Here is an 18328-nt window from a genome sequence, read left to right on the forward strand (position 1 = left end):
GAAAAGGATGTTTTCTAAAGTCTAGTTCTTGAGGAACAGATAGGAACACAGGCATCTGACTCTACCAGGTCACACAGCTCCTCCCCTGACTCAGATGAGGGGCTAAACTTGTTTCAGTACCATTGCAGATTGCAATGTGGGGGTTCCCATAATTATTGAATCTGCCTCCATTTAAAAGAAAGTAGCCCCTGACTAGTCACTGGTTGGAATGTCTCATCACTTTTAAAGGAAACCAGCAGGGCTGTAGCACAGTGGTAGAGCATCTGCCTTGCATACAGAGTCCCAGCAGCTCCAGGCAGACACTGCAATCCTAGCAAGCCACTGGCAGTCAACAGACAGCACTGAGCTAGGTGGACTGTTGGCCTGACTAAGGTAGCTTCCTGTGTTCCCATAGTTTGCAATCTGGCCACCCAAGTCTTAAAGCAAAGTCAGCTCTACTGTTAAACAAGGTCAGGCAACCACCTCAGGTGGCAGGTGCTGAGGGGCAAAGGCAGGGGCAGTAGGCTCTTGGCAGTCCATCCTAAGCTACCTGACTATTCCCATCTGTTGGAGGACAGAGCTGTCCATGCTACATGGCCTCTCCTGGTTCCCACAAAGTTAACTGTTAACTGCTGACTCTGGTGAAGTAGAGGGTGCTCTCCCATCACCAGCATTCATGTAAGATTCAACTGCCAGTCCCATGGTACACCATGCCCTTTGACTCAGGGAGCAAAACTTATTGGGCCAGCCCTATCTTTATGTATAGACAAACACCATCTCTCTGTAGCCTCAAACAACCTCCCTGAGTTCCTTCACACAGCCATGTCAGAAAGAACCATGCCGAAAAACAAAGAGCTGAAAGCCTGGCCAGTTCCCAAAAAGTTATGACAGAGAGGGAAGGAGGCGAAGGAGGAGATATTCAAAGAGTTTCTAAAAGGGGAAATGGGGAGGGGGAAGAACTAGCCCTTTAAGAAGGGGAACTGACTTGTAACATGAGAGGTATCTGTTTTAACCCAGCCCTGTTTCTGACTGGTGGGGAACTTCAGAACATCCCTCCCTCAGCTGCAAGCTTATTAAATATAGTAGTAGCCGAACCTTCAATTGAAAACAGACAGGCTGTGTCTGTAGCTTGTGCCTCCTTTGCGTGCTTGTTTCTCAGTGTCCAGGGAATGGTCTGAGTGCCGTTCTCTGGCCCATTCCAGGCAATACCATGAGGTCCAGCCTTCCTTCAGTGGTGCCTGTGCTTCTGCCCATGTTCCAGCTTCTGCTACATACACTGCCACTCCATGCAAACCCAGAGTCTGGAGGTAAGCCCCAATCTCTTCTCCTTCCAAAGTTTCAGCCACTTTTTCGGGAGAAAATGTTTGTTTGTCTGGGGGGGCGTATATGGAGCATTTGTCACTGAGACGCATGGATAACAAGCATGCATGCAAAAGGACTCTCAGTGGATTGCTGCAGCATGTAGTTTTGTCCTAAAGCCACAGGATCAGTGAAGGAATGTGTTTAGGAGTTGTGTTAGGAAAGCAGACAGAGAGGTTATTGACGGGTCTCAGCCACAACTTCCAGAGCCTCTATTATTCAAGCGCTTGGGTCAGGGTTTCGTTTTGGAGATGATCTGAATAAGACATGAGAAATGCTTCAATGTGGGGTTGTCAGAGTGAGAGACAGTAGGCACCGTCGTTGAAGGTGCAGCTTCTTTTGATGGATGAGATGAGTTATCTGCCGGAGCCATATCCTTTGGTAAACCTGTTTGTGTCTGTTGAATTGGCTATGTTTGATCCTGAAGAAGTCGCCCTAAGAAATTTTACAATAATAGCAAGCTGATTGCATGTGAAGCTGTGCAACAGCCTCACTGGTTGAACACATTAGGTTGAGCTGTACCTGGGTGTACTTAGCTGTCTGCTCATGAGATAGGAAGGAAAAGTCAACCTCAAAGGCAAGATATGCCTACCAAGAGATGGGACTAGATGGAGCAGCAGCATCTTTTCGAGATCTTCCTACAGAGAGACCAATCAGAGTGCAAAACTCCCAAGCATCTTTTCCTGCTGAGGGTCAGCTTGGAGCTTTACCCTTTTTTGCCGACTAAAAGCCACCAGAGCCACCCATAAATGGTTGGTGGTAGCAAATGAACAGTGCCAGCAGTGTGCATTTTGTGTAGGGCTTTCACACACAGGAGCCTTGCTTATGAATGACTTGATGTTTGGAGCTGATTATGGCTTGCAGGCTCCTGCGAAAAACTCTTACACTAGTTACCCAGAAATCTGAATTGTGCTATGAGCTACAGAACCTAGTTCTCCAGTGTGGGTCCAGTGCAGGACTCCCAATGGATGTCGGGACTTTAAAAGGAGCATGTTCGTGCACATTGTGGTTGTGCAGAGGAAAGTTAAAGGGTGTGTGGGATTTCTGATGGTTGTGGCACTATGAATTCCCAATGGCCACATGTTCTTTCTTCTCTTTTATAGAAGTAGTGACTCTTTGGCAATGACCCATATGCATCTTTTGCATCGGAGGAATCAATTAAATCTATCTGTATCACTGGTCTTCAGCTGGTGGGTCGGGATGGACTAGTGGGTCGTGGCCTGATTCATGCTGGGTGACAGCAGAGGCACCATTGGTAAAAGATTAAGAAATGGCTCCCCAGATGCATGTGTGGGTTAAGAGTGGGTCCTGGGTTTTTCCATGTATAAGACAATGTTTTTTGCTAAATATTGTTAGATTTGCTAAATATTGTTACATTCCCGTGGCTGCTGTGAAGAAGCTGCCGGAACTGCCAATCCACTTCCATAAACCAGTGTGTGGACTTCAGTGAACCATTACAGGGTGACTGCAGCTGATGTTCTAATATATGGTAGGGGGTGCAGGGTGGCATGGGGGCTGCAGGGCAGCGATCTCCCCCAAAAAGGCAATGACTTTGGGCGATCTTGGGGTTGCTATTTCAAAGTCATTCTGTTTGATGTTTAAAATATTGATTTCTTAATTTAAGGTTCAAGAAAAATAGGGGTTGTCTTATACATGGGGGCATCATACATGGAAAAATATGGTACATTCTTATCACATTGTACTAGTGGCAGTGAAATGTTTGATATTAATTGACTGAGATGGGACTGGAATGTTTGATTGCTTGGGGAGCAGAGCAACAGGCTCTGTGAGGACAAGGGAAGTTGTTAGTGTGGTTGAGATTAAAACCTCACATGAATTTCTTTAAGCAGCCTGAGGACTTGAAAGAAGTCCCTGGGAATCAGAGAAGCAAAAGGATTTAGTTGAGATTCCTGCTTTGCAGGGGGTTGGACTAGAGGGCCCTCAGGGAGCCTTCTAGCACTATGCTTCTATGCCTCTATGACATGGGAAGTCCAGAGGCAAGGAGAGAACAGAAATTGAAGGAATGGTATGTGACTTGAGGCAAAAGACAGAGAAGACAGACATTTTAGTCAAGAAGAGGTTAATCTAAGAGGAAAAGAACTTAACAAGGCTTCAGGTCAGGAAGAGCAATGCTGCGGAAGTTGGTTGAGACTAGGTGGCCCAAAGGAGTGATTGCCAAGTATACATCAGGAATAGCCAGCATGGTGACCTTCAGAAGCCACTGGACTACAATTCCCATCAGCCCCTGCCAGCAAGGCCAATAGACAGTGAGACTTGTACTCCAGGACATCTAAAGGACACCATCTTGGTCACCCCGGCCAAGGGTAGTTCTAGAGTAGCTGCACCAACCTGGTGCCCTCCTGGCTTTCTGAACTACAATTTACATAATAATAATAACAAATTTTATTTATATCCCGCCCTCCCCAGCCGAAGCCGGGCTCAGAGTGGCTAACAACAGTAAAATGATAAAACATTCTAAAATCATTTCATTATAAAATTAATTCCAATCAGATTAATGGCAACCATTGGGCTAGAGTTCTTTGACGATTGCCAAAGGAGGGAGTCAGGCTGTGCCCTGGCCAAAGGCCTGGTGGAACATCTCTGTCTTGCAGGCCCTGCGGAAAGATGTCAAGTCCTGCAGGGCCCTAGTCTCTTGTGAGAGAGCGTTCCACCAGATTGGAGCCACAGCCGAAAAAGCCCTGGCTCTAGTTGAGGCCAGCCTAACCTCTCTGTGGGCTGGGACCTTCAAGATGTTTTTGTTTGAAGACCATAAGTCATAATCCCTGACCAAGCTGGCTACAGCTGATGGGAATTGTAGTCCAACAACATCAGGATGACACCAGACTGGAGAAGCCTCTGTCATAGAAATTCTCCCCTTTGTGATTTTTACTGTCACTGAATTATTGCAACTGTCAGAAAGCAACAAGAACCAAAACCAGGGAGGGGGAGAAATTTTGAATTGAGCACTCATGTTATTTGTTACAGGCTCCTAGCTTGAATCTAAAAAGTATTCCTAATATACACAAGCTATCTCCAATCTCTGATTTTTGCAGACTCTGAGAGTTTTGTACCAAACTACCTATAATATAGCCTCATTAAGCTCTGCGAGCTTATTATGGGGAACCTGCCTTAGATGGTAAAGAGCTTATTCCATCTATCCCTTATATGTGACAAGCTAAGCAGAAGAGGTTGTGTGCACTGTTTTTCAGGGGTGGGGGAGGCTTTAGGATAGGTTTAGGCAAATGCATGGAAGAGAAGGATATCAATGGCTACCAATTCATTCATTCATTCATTCATTCATTCATTCATTCATTTAGATGTATACATCTCTTGATTGTAAAAAAACCTCAAAGTGGTTTACAAAAGGTAAAGCCATAAAATCAAGAAAAATGTACAACCCTACTTTCCAGCTTACAAAACTTAAAATACTTAAGCAGATTAAAATTACCTCTATGTTTTACCTCCGCTGCTGGGGGGTAGAATTGCTCTTACACTCGGGTCCTGCTTGCATGCTTCTCATGGGTTGGCCACTGTGAGGACAGGATGCTGGCCTTAAAGGAGCCTTTTCTCGGTCCTGCCACCCTCACAATAATGCTTTTTTTGGATACAGGAGAGGGCCTTTCCAGGGGCCGCTCCCAAACTTTGGAACTTCCTTCCTACAGAAGTTAGACTAGCTCCCCCCGCTTGTTGTCTTTCTGCCAGCTGGTGTATGCTTTGGAGAACTGAACATTTTTAAGGAAAGGACTGGTGCTGTGATGTTTTTATTGGAATGATCTGCATAGCTAGATTGAGAGAGTCTGCTAATGTTTAATTGTTTTTAATGATTGCCTGAGTCCCTGTCAGGGAGAAAGATGGGATGACAACAACAACAACAACAACAACAACAACAACAATTGGGCTTGATTCTGCAGAACTCTCCTTGAATTCGTATGAGCTCTGCTTAGTTCTGGTACTCAGAACAATCTCCTGTGTTCAAGCAGCTGCTCAGAAGTATAATGTTCTTTCCCCCCTTTTTTCTTTTTCTTTTCTTTCTTTCTTTCATCTTTATAGTTTTCAAAATAGTTTTGGGTATTTCTGGAAAGTCCAGCCTGTTCATACCTGCCTGTTCTGTGTGGGTGGTGCCATTTTGGCTACATAAGGAACGGCACTTGGAGCCTATACATCAGAAATAGATGTCTTCTTGCACATGCTTAAAAAGAAGTAATGTTGCGGTTTTTAAAAATGAGATGAGGTGGTAGCACCCTGCTGGGGCAGGATGGAAACAAACAGACTGAACAGACCCATGTTCCTTCTGTGTGGGTTATTGCAAGACAGTAGGCAAACAGGGACATATAATGCCAAACAATTTCCAAAGTGCAGTGCCCATGATTTCCCATATGACAGTTTGCATAACTTGGCACTGCTGGCATATGGCTGTCCCGTTGCCTCCCTTTTACTTGTCCTCGTTTCTCTTCCATCCTCTCCTCTGACTTTGCCAGGGCAGCTACAACCAAGAGAAGATGCAACCTCATCCATCTTGGAAGCAGCATGACATGGCCATGTGGTTCTGGGTCCTTTCAGAGAGTCTCAGCAGCGCCTTTCCTTAAAGATAGCTTTGGCTTTCATACTCTCCACCTGTTGCCCATAATGCAGGCTCTCTCTCTCTCTCCCTCTCTCCCCGCACCCACCCACCTAAACCTGTTTTATACTGACTCAGACCATCAAGTTCATTGTTGCCAACACTGGCTGGCAGTGTCTCTCCAGGATTTCAGACAGGATTTTTTCCCAGCCCTTCCAGAAGATTATCAGGGATTGAACCATCTTCCTGCATGCAAAGCAGGTGTCCTACCACTGACTTTGGCCACACCCAGTGGTGAAGCTGCATGCTCCGGCACCGCTGGGGGTGTGGCTGGCGTGCGTCCTGGGGGCGTGGCATGCTTCCTGGGGGCATGGCGCCCAGCGCGGTGGGGAACAGTGACAGAACTGCATGCTCCGGCACTGGGAGCGGAGAGCAGGTGGGGGCATGGCTTGCAGCACGTTGCCAGCGGGGGCGTGGCATGTGTCCTGGGGGCGTGGCGCCTGGTGCGGAGGGGTGTGTGTGGTGCGTGTTGTGGGGCGGCCATGATGGTACCCCCCGCTGGTGCTGGGGGTGATGTGCTTCCCCGCCCCTGTTCCTCTGCCAGTGGGGGGGTGCGCGGCGCATGTCCAGGGGGCGGCTGCGATGGTACTCCCCTCCCCAATGGTGCTGGGGGCAGTGCGCTCCCCCCACCCCCATTCCTCTGCCAGTGGCCACACCCACGCACAACGTCTGACTTAGAAATAGTAATAATTTAATAATAATAATTTTTTATTTGTACCCCACCCATCTGGCTGGGTTTCCCCAGCCACTCTGGGTGGCTTCCAACAAAGTATTAAAATACAGTAGTCTGTTAAACATTAAAAGCTTCCATAAAGAGGTCTGCCTTCAGATGTCTTCTAAAAGTCTGGTAGTTGTTCTTCTCTTTGACATCTCATGGGAGGACGTTCTACAGGGTGGATGCCACTACCGAGAAGGCCTGGTTCCCGGAAACTTGGCTTCTCACAATGAGGCAACTGCCAGAAGGCCCTCGGCGCTAGACCTCAGTGTCCGGGCAGAACGATGGGGGTGGAGACATTCCTTCAGGTATACTGGACCGAGGCCGTTTAGGGCTTTAAAGGTCAGCGCCAACATTTTGAATTGTGCTCGGAAACATACTGGGAGCCAATGTAGGTCTTTCAAAACTGGGGTTATGTGGTCCCAGCAGCTGCTCCCAGTTACCAGTCTAGTTGCTGCATTCTGGATTAGTTGTAGTTTCTGGGTCACCTTCAAAGGTAGCCACACGTAGAGCGCATTGCAGTAGTCCAAGCGGGAGATAACTAGAGCATGCACCACTCTGGTGAGACAGTCCACGGGCAGGTAGGGTCTCAGCCTGCGTACCAGATGGAGCTGGTAAACAGCTGCCCTGGACACAGAATTGACCTGCGCCTCCATGGACAGCTGTGAGTCCAGAATGACTCCCAGGCTGTGCACATGGTCCTTCAGGGGCCCAGTTACCCCATTCAGGACCAAGGAGTCCTCCGCACCTGCATGCCTCCTGTCCCCCCAAAACAGTACTTCTGTCTTGTCAGGATTCAGCCTCAATCTGTTAGCCACCATCCATCCTCCAACCACCTCCAGACACTCACACAGGACCTTCACCGCCTTCACTGGTTCTTATTTGAAAGAGAAGTAGAGCTGGGTATCATCCACATATTGATGAACACCCAATACAAACCCCCTGATGATCTCTCCCAGCGGCTTCATAAAGATATTAAAAAGCATGGGGGAGAGGACGGAACCGTGAGGCAGCCCACAAGTGAGAGCCCAGGGGTCTGAACACTCATTTCCCCCCCCCCACTTTCTGGACACAGCCCAGGAGGAAGGAGCGGAACCACTGTATAACAGTGCCTCCAGCCCGGAGCCCCTCTAGCCCGACTGGAGGGGATCCAAATGGTCCGCTTCTTTCAGGCGTGCCTGGAGTTGTTCAGCAACCACTTGCTCAATCACCTTGCCCAAGAATGGAAGATTTGAGACTGGGCGATAGTTGGCCATATTGGCCGGGTCCAGAGTTGTTTTTTTAAGAAGCGGTTTAATGACTGCCTCTTTCAGGAGGTCTGGGAAGGCTCCCTCACAGAGAGAAGCATTCACCACCCCGTGAAGCCCGTCACCCAGCTCTTCCCGGCTAGCTTTTATAAGCCAGGATGGGCAAGGATCAAGGAGAGTTCACCTTTCCATGCCTGGAATTTCTGGAAAACGATCTACTTTTTCCTGCATTTATATCCCACCTTTCCTCCAAGGAACTCAAAGTGAAATAACTTGTTTTAGCCTCATAACAACCCTCTGCGGCAGATTCAGCTGAGAGACAGCGAATGGCCCAATAAGCTTCATGTCTGAGCAAGGATTTGAACCCAGGCCACCCAGGTCCTAGTCCAGCACTCTAACCACTACACTACACATGCCTCAGTTGATTCTGAGTCCAGTTCAGAATCTGCCATGCTCCGCTGATGATGCACTCACAATTACATCAGAGTGGGTTCAGCACAAGGTGCGATCAGAATTTTCCCTTTCCACTTGTTTGCCTGCCTTCCTCTCTCCCTCCCCCTTTCTTCCACCCATTTACCTGGATTGTTGCTCCAGTGGTGCAGAAGGAAGGGAGACCCGCTCTTCCCATCCCCTCTCTGATCTCTAAAAAGGAGTTTGATTCTCAGTAGAGACTCTATCTTCCCCCCTTTTTGGCAACTTCTGTGATAGCACAAGTTGTTCCTGCTACTACTTTGCTTAAGGTTGAAATTGTGAATGGTTCTATCAGGTCTGGCTCAAGGACGAGAGCAAGGAAGCATTTGGATCAGCCTTCCCCAAACTGTTTTGGAACACAATGCAGATGTTCTGCAATACAACTCCCATCAGCCCCATTCTGGCTGTATCTGGAGGGCACGAGGTTGGGGAAGACTGGCTCAGATTTCCCCACCCAGTCACCATCCTTCTGCCAATGTGTGGTCTGCCAGTTTCCCCATGCTTTGTCCTAACTGGGGCAGAGGATTCTTCTTCCCAGCTGAACACAGACAGAGGAGGGCAAAGGCTTTATCTCCACTGAAAGCATATGTTGGGGGCAGAGGTGTTACACCCTTTGAACTGCCATAACTTCCCCCAGGAATCACAGGACCTGTTGCTTAGTGAGTTTTGGAGATCCTAGACCACCACCATCTTCTTGGAGTGAGGCTTCAGAAGCACTAATTTTTTCAAGTGCTATTTGTGGCTGATTATTTGAAGAATTTAACCCCTTTGACCAGAGTTTGATACTCATTGCCCTTTACACTGTGTGTTGAAAAATGATCTGATGAATACTAAAAATGTGTGTATTATGAATTAATATCTGCACCAACTGCTGAAATATATTAAGATTTCTGGTAAATAAGCTGGTTTTTTGTCCCAGTTATTTGGGGAAACATACTGCTATCACTTTTTGTGTATCATTGACATGTCTTTCTTGCCATTGGGAAATGGTTTCAATGATGGAAATATTGGATTTGCTACATTCCGGTGTTTAAAAGAAATGAATAGAATAAACTATAAATTTGAATAAATATGTTTGCTATCAGTTTAATGAGCCTGATTACCAACCCTGTATTTTCTTTTGAAACATAATGTAGATTCATTATATTTGAGAGGACAGTGAGTAAATAGCACAAATGTTATTTATATATTAATGTATGAACATCAGATTGTTTATGTTAGGGATGTCTATTAAATACAGTATATAATCATACAGATAATAGTTAATAACATTAATTAATGTTAATTAATGGCATTGAATTATAGAATATTTAACACTTACCTGTCATCAGTGCTTTGCTATTCAAGATCTGCTACCAATTTTGCAGGTCACCACTTGGACAGCCTCATAAATCCATTCCTGCCCCAGTTTTCATACAAAACTGTCCCTCTCAATATTCACACATGCAGGTCACACTGTGTGTGACGCTGAAGTTCCAGTATTGTAGATATTTATGTCATTTTATTTCACAAAACCCAGCTGCAGAGGGAAAGTGGGGCATGACTAGCACTGGCATGGAAAGTGGGGCATGACTAGCACTGTGTAGACAGAGTCTCTCTCTTTGCTCCTGCACCACGTCCCCCGTCCAAATCCCTCCACACACATAAAAGGCTACTATAAGTCAGAGATGAGGAAACATTTTCAGCCCAAAGGCTCTTGTAAGCAACCTTCTGGGGTCCACATATCAGCGATGGACTGGACCAGAGGCAAAGGTCACATTCACCCCATACATTTAAAGTTCCCAGAGTGGTTTAACAATCAATCCCTCTTCATGAGGAACTATGGAAATTGTAGCTCTGGGAGGTGAAAAGCGATATCCAAACACTTCTCAACACCCTTAACAAACTACAGCTCCCTAAGCCATGGCTGTTTGTGGTACGACAAGGTTAAAGCACATAAAGCATTTAAGAACCATATTGTCAGGAAAGCTTTGTTCAATGTTTGGACAAGATATAAGGATTTATTGGAAAATAAAACACCAAGGTGGCTGTCACCAATGGAAGCAAAAGCTCAGAAAAAGCTCAATATGGAGGCCAAATGGCCGAAATATTGGGAAATCTTGGAACAAGAGGGAGATAGACTAAAATTGCAGAGTTTTGAGAAACTAAAAAACAAAGTGCGAGATTGGCTTCATTACTATCAGATAATGGAGGCATATAATTTGGACAAGAAAATTGGCTTCCAGGTGGAAAAATCAAAATTAGAAACAGAACTGTTAGAACCCAAAACTAAGATTTTGTCAAGGATGTATAACTTGCTGTTGAAATGGAACACTCAGGATGAAACGGTGAAATCTGCTATGATTAAATGGGCACAAGATGTTGGACTGGGCACAAGATGTTTGCGGACTGGGAACAGTTGTGGACCACCGGTATGAAATTTACGGCATGTAATGCCTTAAGAGAGAATATTATGAAAATGATATATAGGTGGTACATGACCCCAGTCAAGCTTGCAAAAATATATCACTTGCCCGATAATAAATGTTGGAAATGTAAAGAAACTGAAGGTACATTCTTTCACCTTTGGTGGACGTGCCCAAGGATTAAGGCTTTCTGGGAAATGATTTATAATGAAATGAAAAAGGTATTTAAATATACCTTCCTGAAGAAACCAGAGGCCTTTCTTCTGGGCATTGTCGGCCAATTGGTGCCAAAGAAGGACAGAACTTTTCTTATGTACGCTACAACAGCAGCAAGAATACTTATTGCAAAGTATTGGAAGACACAAGATTTACCCACTTTGGAAGAATGGCAGATGAAGATGATGGACTATATGGGACTGGCAGAAATGACTGGCAGAATCCGGGACCAGGGAGAAGAGGCGGTGGAAGAAGATTGGAAGAAATTTAAAGATTATTTACAGAAATATTGCAAAATTAATGAATGTTAGAATGATGTTGGATAGAAATTGAGTGGTTTCCAGCTATAATGCTTTAAGAATATGGAAGAAGGGTTAATTAGGTTAAAAAAAAATAACTAAAATGGTGTTGGATTGGAAATAAGTGGTATTGGCAACAAAGTTAATAAGAATATGCAAAAATGGATTGATAATGTATGAAAATACTGAGTTATAAAATGTTAAGTAATAGAGATAAGATAAATGAAAGAGGGTAAGGATTTGCTGATTCGATTATTTAAATGGGAATACAAGAAGGGGAGGTGTGAGGAAGTCAAAGAAACAAGCAAACGAGTTTTATGTTATGAAAAACAATTGTTCTTAATTTTTCTTGTTGTTTCTGTATGTTTTATTTATCTTTTTATTTTTTATTTTCTTTCTTTTGTTATTATGTGTTTTTGTATGTTTGTCTTTGTGAAATCTTAATAAATATTTCCTTTAAAAAAAACCAAAAAACATGGCTGTTTAAAGTGGTATCATAGGGCCTTAAATATGCCTTATGAATGTGGCCAAAAAGTGAATGGACTCATGGAAGTGGCTTTTCCCCTTGTACGTTAGGTTAGATTCTACTCTCACACAAGGGGTTTCTACACACACATGCAAGAGGCACCATCACAATTCAATGACACATTCCAGCCGGGGGGGGGGGATTACTTGATGTGGGCACAGGCTGGTGGCAGTGAAGAGTATGGCCTCTGGAGAGTCCTGAGGGCCACATTGAGAAGCCTGGAAGGCCACATTTGGCCTCCAGGTCTGAGATTTGCCCATCCCTGCCATGACTGATGAAGAGGGAAACTTGAGCACTGCTCACAGTTTCCAAGGGCAATTTAAGTCTGGGAATCAGCAAGCGGACACAGGATTAGGACTCCTCTCCCTCCCCACAACATGGTAGCTCTAAATTGACCCCAGAGCTGCTTTTTTGTTAGACAAAAGGGCATCAGGGCTTCCAGTCATTGAATTACTGCATCACATGCAGTTTTATCCTCATTCTCCATCTCAAAATTTACCACAGTCAGGGAAACAGAATTGAAATTCAGTGTCAAGGTACAGTTTGTGTGATGCTCACTTGGCAACCACCCATCTCTGTGTGTGAGGTTTTGTTCTGAGCTCGTGGAAACTCTGAGGGAAAAGGAGAGTCAAAGTTCTTTCTACTGGGCCCAGAAAATCCTGTGGCCCACACCATATAGCTGCTCCTCAACCCACCCATGGCTTCTCTAAAGGTTTTCAATAAATTGCAAGAATTTGCCACTCTAGAAACAGAAGCCATAAGCTTCTGACAAATATCAAGTTTTGAGTGCTCAGTTTCTTGTGGGTCAACAGTAGATATTCTAATGAGAACAAATACTTAAGAAATTGTTTTTTGTTTTTCACAAATATTTTTTAAAATGGCATGCAATTTTTACAAAGTTCACATTCTTCCCCTTTCTCCATCACCTGAACTTTTAAGTTCATTTAAACCTTGGAGGAGCAATCCTCAAATTAATTCATGGGCATCTTGAATGCTTGTCACCAGCTTTGATACCTCTCAGAATTCCAGGAATGGGGAACCTCTGGCCCTCCAGATGTTGTTGTACTCCAACTCCCATCAGCCCTAGCCTGCATAACCACTCTCAAAGATGATGGTAGTTGAAGTCCAGCAACATCTCGAGGGCTACAAGTCTCCTACCCCTGTAATAGATTAATCTGGTTGAGAAATATTTAATCATTTGTCTGGCTATTTCAAGCAGTGGAGACTGGTGCTCATTATTAGGACTGGTAGGGTAAAAGGCAGGGAGGCCAACAGTAGGTGGCGCCAGAGCCAATGGCTAGGAGAACCAGAGACAATGATGGGCTGAGCCTAGTCTTGCCTCCCCCCTCCTTCCTGCTCAGTTTTGCAAAGGTAACACGGAAACTGAGGAGGAAACGGAGAGCCAGTGTCATCCCCTAGACTGCTTGTAAGTAAGGAGCTTGTAAGCTACAGTGGCAGCTTGAGGGAAGACTGAGGTTGGTGTGCCTATGTCCCACTAGCTCTAATGAACCAGACTCCTCTGATTCCAAGTGTCCAAAGTGTTCATATCCATTATTCCCCTGCCTGAGTGCCTAAGGGCCCCACTCCTGCCACTCACCACCTGGCCCAGGGCGGGACCTGACAGGCCTCATAAGGACGGTCGCTGCTACTGCTGTCCAGGAGGACTCGGAGGGGCGCAGAGTTCTTTTTAAAATGTTTTGAAATTTTCTTTTTCCCTTTTGAATTTTTTGTATGTGGGGTGGGGGGTGGGATGGATGTTTGGTTGGGCTTGGGAATTTGTTTGATTTTGATGTATTTGTAATTTTTACAGTTTTTTGTTTGTATTGTTTTATTGTGTGTTTTTTTAAAAAAGGTTTTATTTTGTTCTTAAGGGGAGGGGTCAGGGCTGCTGCGGAGTGGGTCCCAGCCAACAAAATGGCTGGAGCATATTCCACAAGGGGGGATGCACTGGGACAACTGATCTCAGTGATCACGGGTAGGAGGAGGAGTTACGTTCCTCCTAGACCAGACCATGTCATTACAGAGGAGGCAGGTTTAGTCGTTGTCTGAGGACTATCCCTGCCTCCAGGTCTGGTCCTGACCGGATGGATACTGGAATCAACAAGGGAAACCCACATGACCTGAAGGTGCTGCTGTGCAATGCCAGGCCAATGATTCATAAGACCACTGCCATCCATGACTTGATCATGGATGGAGGATTTAACCTGGCATGTGTAACAGAGACTTGGTTGGATGAAGCAGATGGGCCTGTCCTTGCCACTGCTTGTTCACCAGGTCTCTTACGCACAGCAACCCAGGGCTTGTGGGCGGCGGCGGGGTGGGGGGTTTGCAGTGATTTTTAGGAAGTCACTAGTTTGCACCAGTCAATTTAGCGGAACCACCTGCTACATCGGGGCCCAATATGGGCCACATGATCTCCTGCAATGATTTTGCAAAGTTTTTTGCAGATAAAGTCGCTCAGATTCGGGAAGAGGTAGACTCCACCGTGGGAGCAGGGCCAGGGCTGGAGAGTGCTAGAGTCCTGTCTAGTCAAGTTGCGTGGGATCAATTCCAATCTGTTACCTCCGAGGATGTGGACAGGCTGCTTGGATGAGTGAAACCAACCAGCTGTCTCCTTGATCCTTGCCCATCCTGGGTTATAAAAGCTAGCCGGGAAGGGCTGGGCGATGGGCTTCGTGGGGTGGTGAATGCTTCTCTCTGTGAGGGAGAATTCCCAGACCTGCTGAAAGAGGCGGTTATCAAATTGCTTCTTAAAAAACCATATTTAGATGCTGCCAATATGGCCAACTACCGCCCAGTCTCAAATCTTCCATTCTTGGGCAAGGTGACTGAGCGAGGGGTTGCTGAACAACTCCAGGGACACCTGGAAGAAGCGGACCATTTGGATCCCTTCCAGTCAGGATTCAGGCCTCATCATGGGACTGAAACTGCCTTGATCGCACTGGTCAATGATCTCCAGCAGGCTAGGGACAAAGGTGAGAGCTGTTTCCTAGTCTACTGGATCTCTCAGCGGCGTTTGACACCATTGACCATAACATCCTTCTGGACTGTCTAGAGGGGCTTGGAACTGGGGGCACTGTTATATGGTGGTTCTGCTCCTTCCTCCTGGGCCGTGTTCAGAAAGTGGGGGGGGGGGGGTGAGTGTTCAGACCCCTGGACTCCCACTTGTGGGCTGCCTCATGGTTCTGTCCTCTCCCCCATGCTTTTCAACATCTACATGCAGCCACTGGGAGAGATCATCAGGGGGTTTGGGCTGAGTGTTCATCAGTATGCGGATGATAGTGAAGGCGGTGAAGGTCCTGTGTGAGTGTCTGGAGGCGGTTGGAGGATGGATGGCGTCTAACAGATTGAGGTTGAATCCTGACAAGACAGAAGTACTGTTTTTGGGGGACAGGAGGCAGGCGGGTGTGGAGGACTCCCTGGTCCTGAATGGGGTAACTGTGCCCCTGAAGGACCAGGTGCACAGCCTGGGAGTCATTCTGGACTCACAGCTGTCCATGGAGGCACAGGTCAATTCTGTGTCCAGGGCAGCTGTTTACCAGCTCCATCTGGTATGCAGGCTGAGACTCTACCTGCCCGTGGACTGTCTCAACAGAGTGGTGCATGCTCTAGTTATCTCCCACTTGGACTACTGCAATGCGCTCTACATGGGGCTACCTTTGAAGGTGACTCGGAAACTACAACTAATCCAGAATGCAGCAACTAGACTGGTAACTGGGAGTGGCCACTGAGACCATATAACACTGGTCTTGAAAGACCTAGACTGGCTCCCAGTACGTTTCCGAGCACAATTCAAAATGTTGGTGCTGACATTTAAAGCCCTAAACGGCCTCGGTCCAGTATACCTGAAGGAGCATCTCCACCTCCATCGTTCTGCCTGGACACTGAGGTCCAGCGCTGAGGGCCTTCTGGCGGTTCCCTCGCTACGAGAAGCCAAGTTACAGGGCAGAGGGCCTTCTCGGTAGTGGCACCCACCCTGTGGAATGCCCTCCCACCAGATGTCAAAGAGAAAAGGAACTACCAAACTTTTAGAAGACATCTAAAGTTTAGGGAAGCTTTTAATGTTTAATAGGTTATTGTATTTTAGTGTTTTGTTGGAAGCCACCCAGAGTGGCTGGGGAAACCCAGCCAGATGGGCGGGGTATAAATAAATTATTATTTATTTGTTTGTTTGTTTGTTTGTTTGTTTGTTTGTACGGTAATTGTTATCCCATAAAAGAGTCATTATCCATCATACTGCAGATGGCAAAATTAAGGCAGAGAATAAATTGTTTGCCTAAGTTCACCTGTTGAGTTCAAGGCAGAGGCAAGATTTGGAACAGAGATTTCCTGATTTGGATACCAGCCGACACCATCTAGCTGCCTTCTCTAACTGTGACCTTTTCTCCTTTACTTCCTCAAAAGAGACTGAGCCAGACTGACTGTTGCCCATATACCCGTTGACTTGGCTTCTGGCACCAACCGTAGATGTTCCATAGTACGGCACTCATCATTTCCAAAATATACAATATCACCAGGCTGTTCGATCTAGCAGTGCACATACCAGTGACATAGAGTCAGTGTTTCTCACTTCTTTTGGAGAGTGTTGGCATGACTTCCAAATACTGCACAGGCATTGCTGCATATCCTCTTACTGAAGTGGATTGATTCCAGGCGTGGCTTCCCTTAAACCACAGGCCAGGAGGGGTGAAATGAAATGTTACCACTGGGCCAGGAGAGGATAGTCTACTCGTTGTTTTGTCAGGGCCGTCACTCCAACCACTAGTCTGATGTTGGTCTGATTTTGCTGTGAGCCATGATCTCAGCCGTACTTCTGGTCTTTCAGAATATTTCCATGTGATCTCAGGTATGCAAGACGGTAAAGCAATTGAACTCATTACACTGGAGCTCCTTTGGTGCTGGGTTGGCAGGAGCTGGGACAGAGAAATGGGAGCTCACCCCATCGTGCGGATTTGAACCGCCGACCTTCCAATCAGCAAGCCCAAGAGGCTCCGTGGTTTCACTGCATCCTGCCAGGAATGAACATTCAGGATGATCATTGCTGATACTGTTGACAAATGGGAACTGCAACAAAATATTGTGGTACATCCTTACCCCATTCCTAACAGGAAAGACCTTGCTCAAGATTCCAAACAGACAGACATGACTTCCTCTAGGATATTTTTTTAAGCTGAAGGGCCACATGTTGCTCACTCTTTATGTTGTAGGTTTTTTTTTCTGTCCATAATCCCTAACACTTTTCAGCAGCACATAGTCTGCCATACTGTTTGGAATTGGGCAGGGTTTGTTAGCACTCTTCTTCCAGGTCCACTCATTACATATTAGGGAAGAAACAAGCAAGAAGTTTGTGCCTTCTCTTGCAATAATCTTAGTTTCTTAGAACAAGGCCAGCCTTCAACAGAGACTTCTGTTATACAGAATGGGAAAGTGCGACTCCTGTTTAGATTAACTGGCGGCAACAGCTCTCAGGCACCTGGATGTATTGCTCATAACAAAATGAATTAGACATACCAGGAAAACAAAATCTAAACATTTTCTTCTGTATCTGTGAAGCTTTTGCAAGCTCATGTTTATAATGAAGTAATGGTTGATGTCCTTTCCAGCTATACATCAAATCTCAATTCCTCCTCTTGATGAAAATTTCTAGTACAGTGGTACCTCGGGTTAAGAACTTAATTCATTCCGGAGGTCCGTTCTTAACCTGAAACTGTTCTTAACCTGAAGCACCACTTTAGCTAATGGGGCCTCCTGCTGCCACCGCGCCGCTGCTGCACGATTTCTGTTCTCATCCTGAAGCAAAGTTCTTAACCCGAGGTACTATTTCTGGGTTAGCGGAGTCTGTAACCTGAAACATCTGTAACCTGAAGCATCTGTAAGCTATTGAATGCTGTCAGGGAATCAGGAGCAGGAGCACTGGGGAGAGAGGATTGGGAGAGCGAAGGGGAAGAATCCGAGGGCAGCGTAGGGGAGTATGACAGTGGCCCGAGAGATTCCATGAGCTTCTCCAGCGAATCAGAAGATTCCCAGAAGGGGGCGCCGATGGTCAGGGCAAGGGGGGTCCCAGGGGGGACGCACCAGAAACAAGGAGCCAGAGGGGAACCCCAAAGCAGCAGTGGAGGATCGGGACCAGTTTCCCCACCAGAGCGTAGTGGGGGGGAAGAGTCACATGTGTCAGGGGCAGTGCCTCCTCCAGAGAGGGAGGCAGGGCTGACCGCGCCTCCAACGGAGGGGAGGTCAGTTGCAGCTAGCCCCCCCGAAGGGGGAAGCAGTGACAGCAGCAGTGGAACGGTCAGGAGGAAAGCTGCTGGCTGGGCGCGCGCGCCAAGTTCAAATGTGCAGGCGCGCGGAACAGCAGGAGACCCGGATGGGGAACCAGCTCCTAAAGCCCGCCGGAGGGAGGGAGAAGGCTCAGGGGAATCAGCGGGAGAAGAGGCTAGAAAGGGCGGAACCCCGGCGGGCAGGCGGACCCAGAGGAGGAAGGAGCAGCGGAGAA

At 46.6% G+C, this 18328-nt stretch overlaps 1 protein-coding gene across 1 annotated transcript in view; it reads left to right on the forward strand.

The window, feature by feature from the left end:
* Positions 1-975: 975 nt before the first annotated feature.
* CSPG4 (chondroitin sulfate proteoglycan 4) overlaps positions 976-18328 on the forward strand; it is a 119960-nt gene continuing 102607 nt past the window's right edge. The window contains exon 1 of the mRNA XM_083586097.1: positions 976-1286. Within this exon, the coding sequence (XP_083442223.1) occupies positions 1190-1286 (97 nt within the window). The 5' untranslated portion in view covers positions 976-1189. The remainder of the gene's footprint in view (positions 1287-18328) is intronic.

Source organism: Podarcis filfolensis, assembly GCF_964270895.1.
Source record: "Podarcis filfolensis genome assembly, chromosome: 14".
In the NCBI taxonomy this organism is placed as follows: Eukaryota; Metazoa; Chordata; class Lepidosauria; order Squamata; family Lacertidae; genus Podarcis; species Podarcis filfolensis.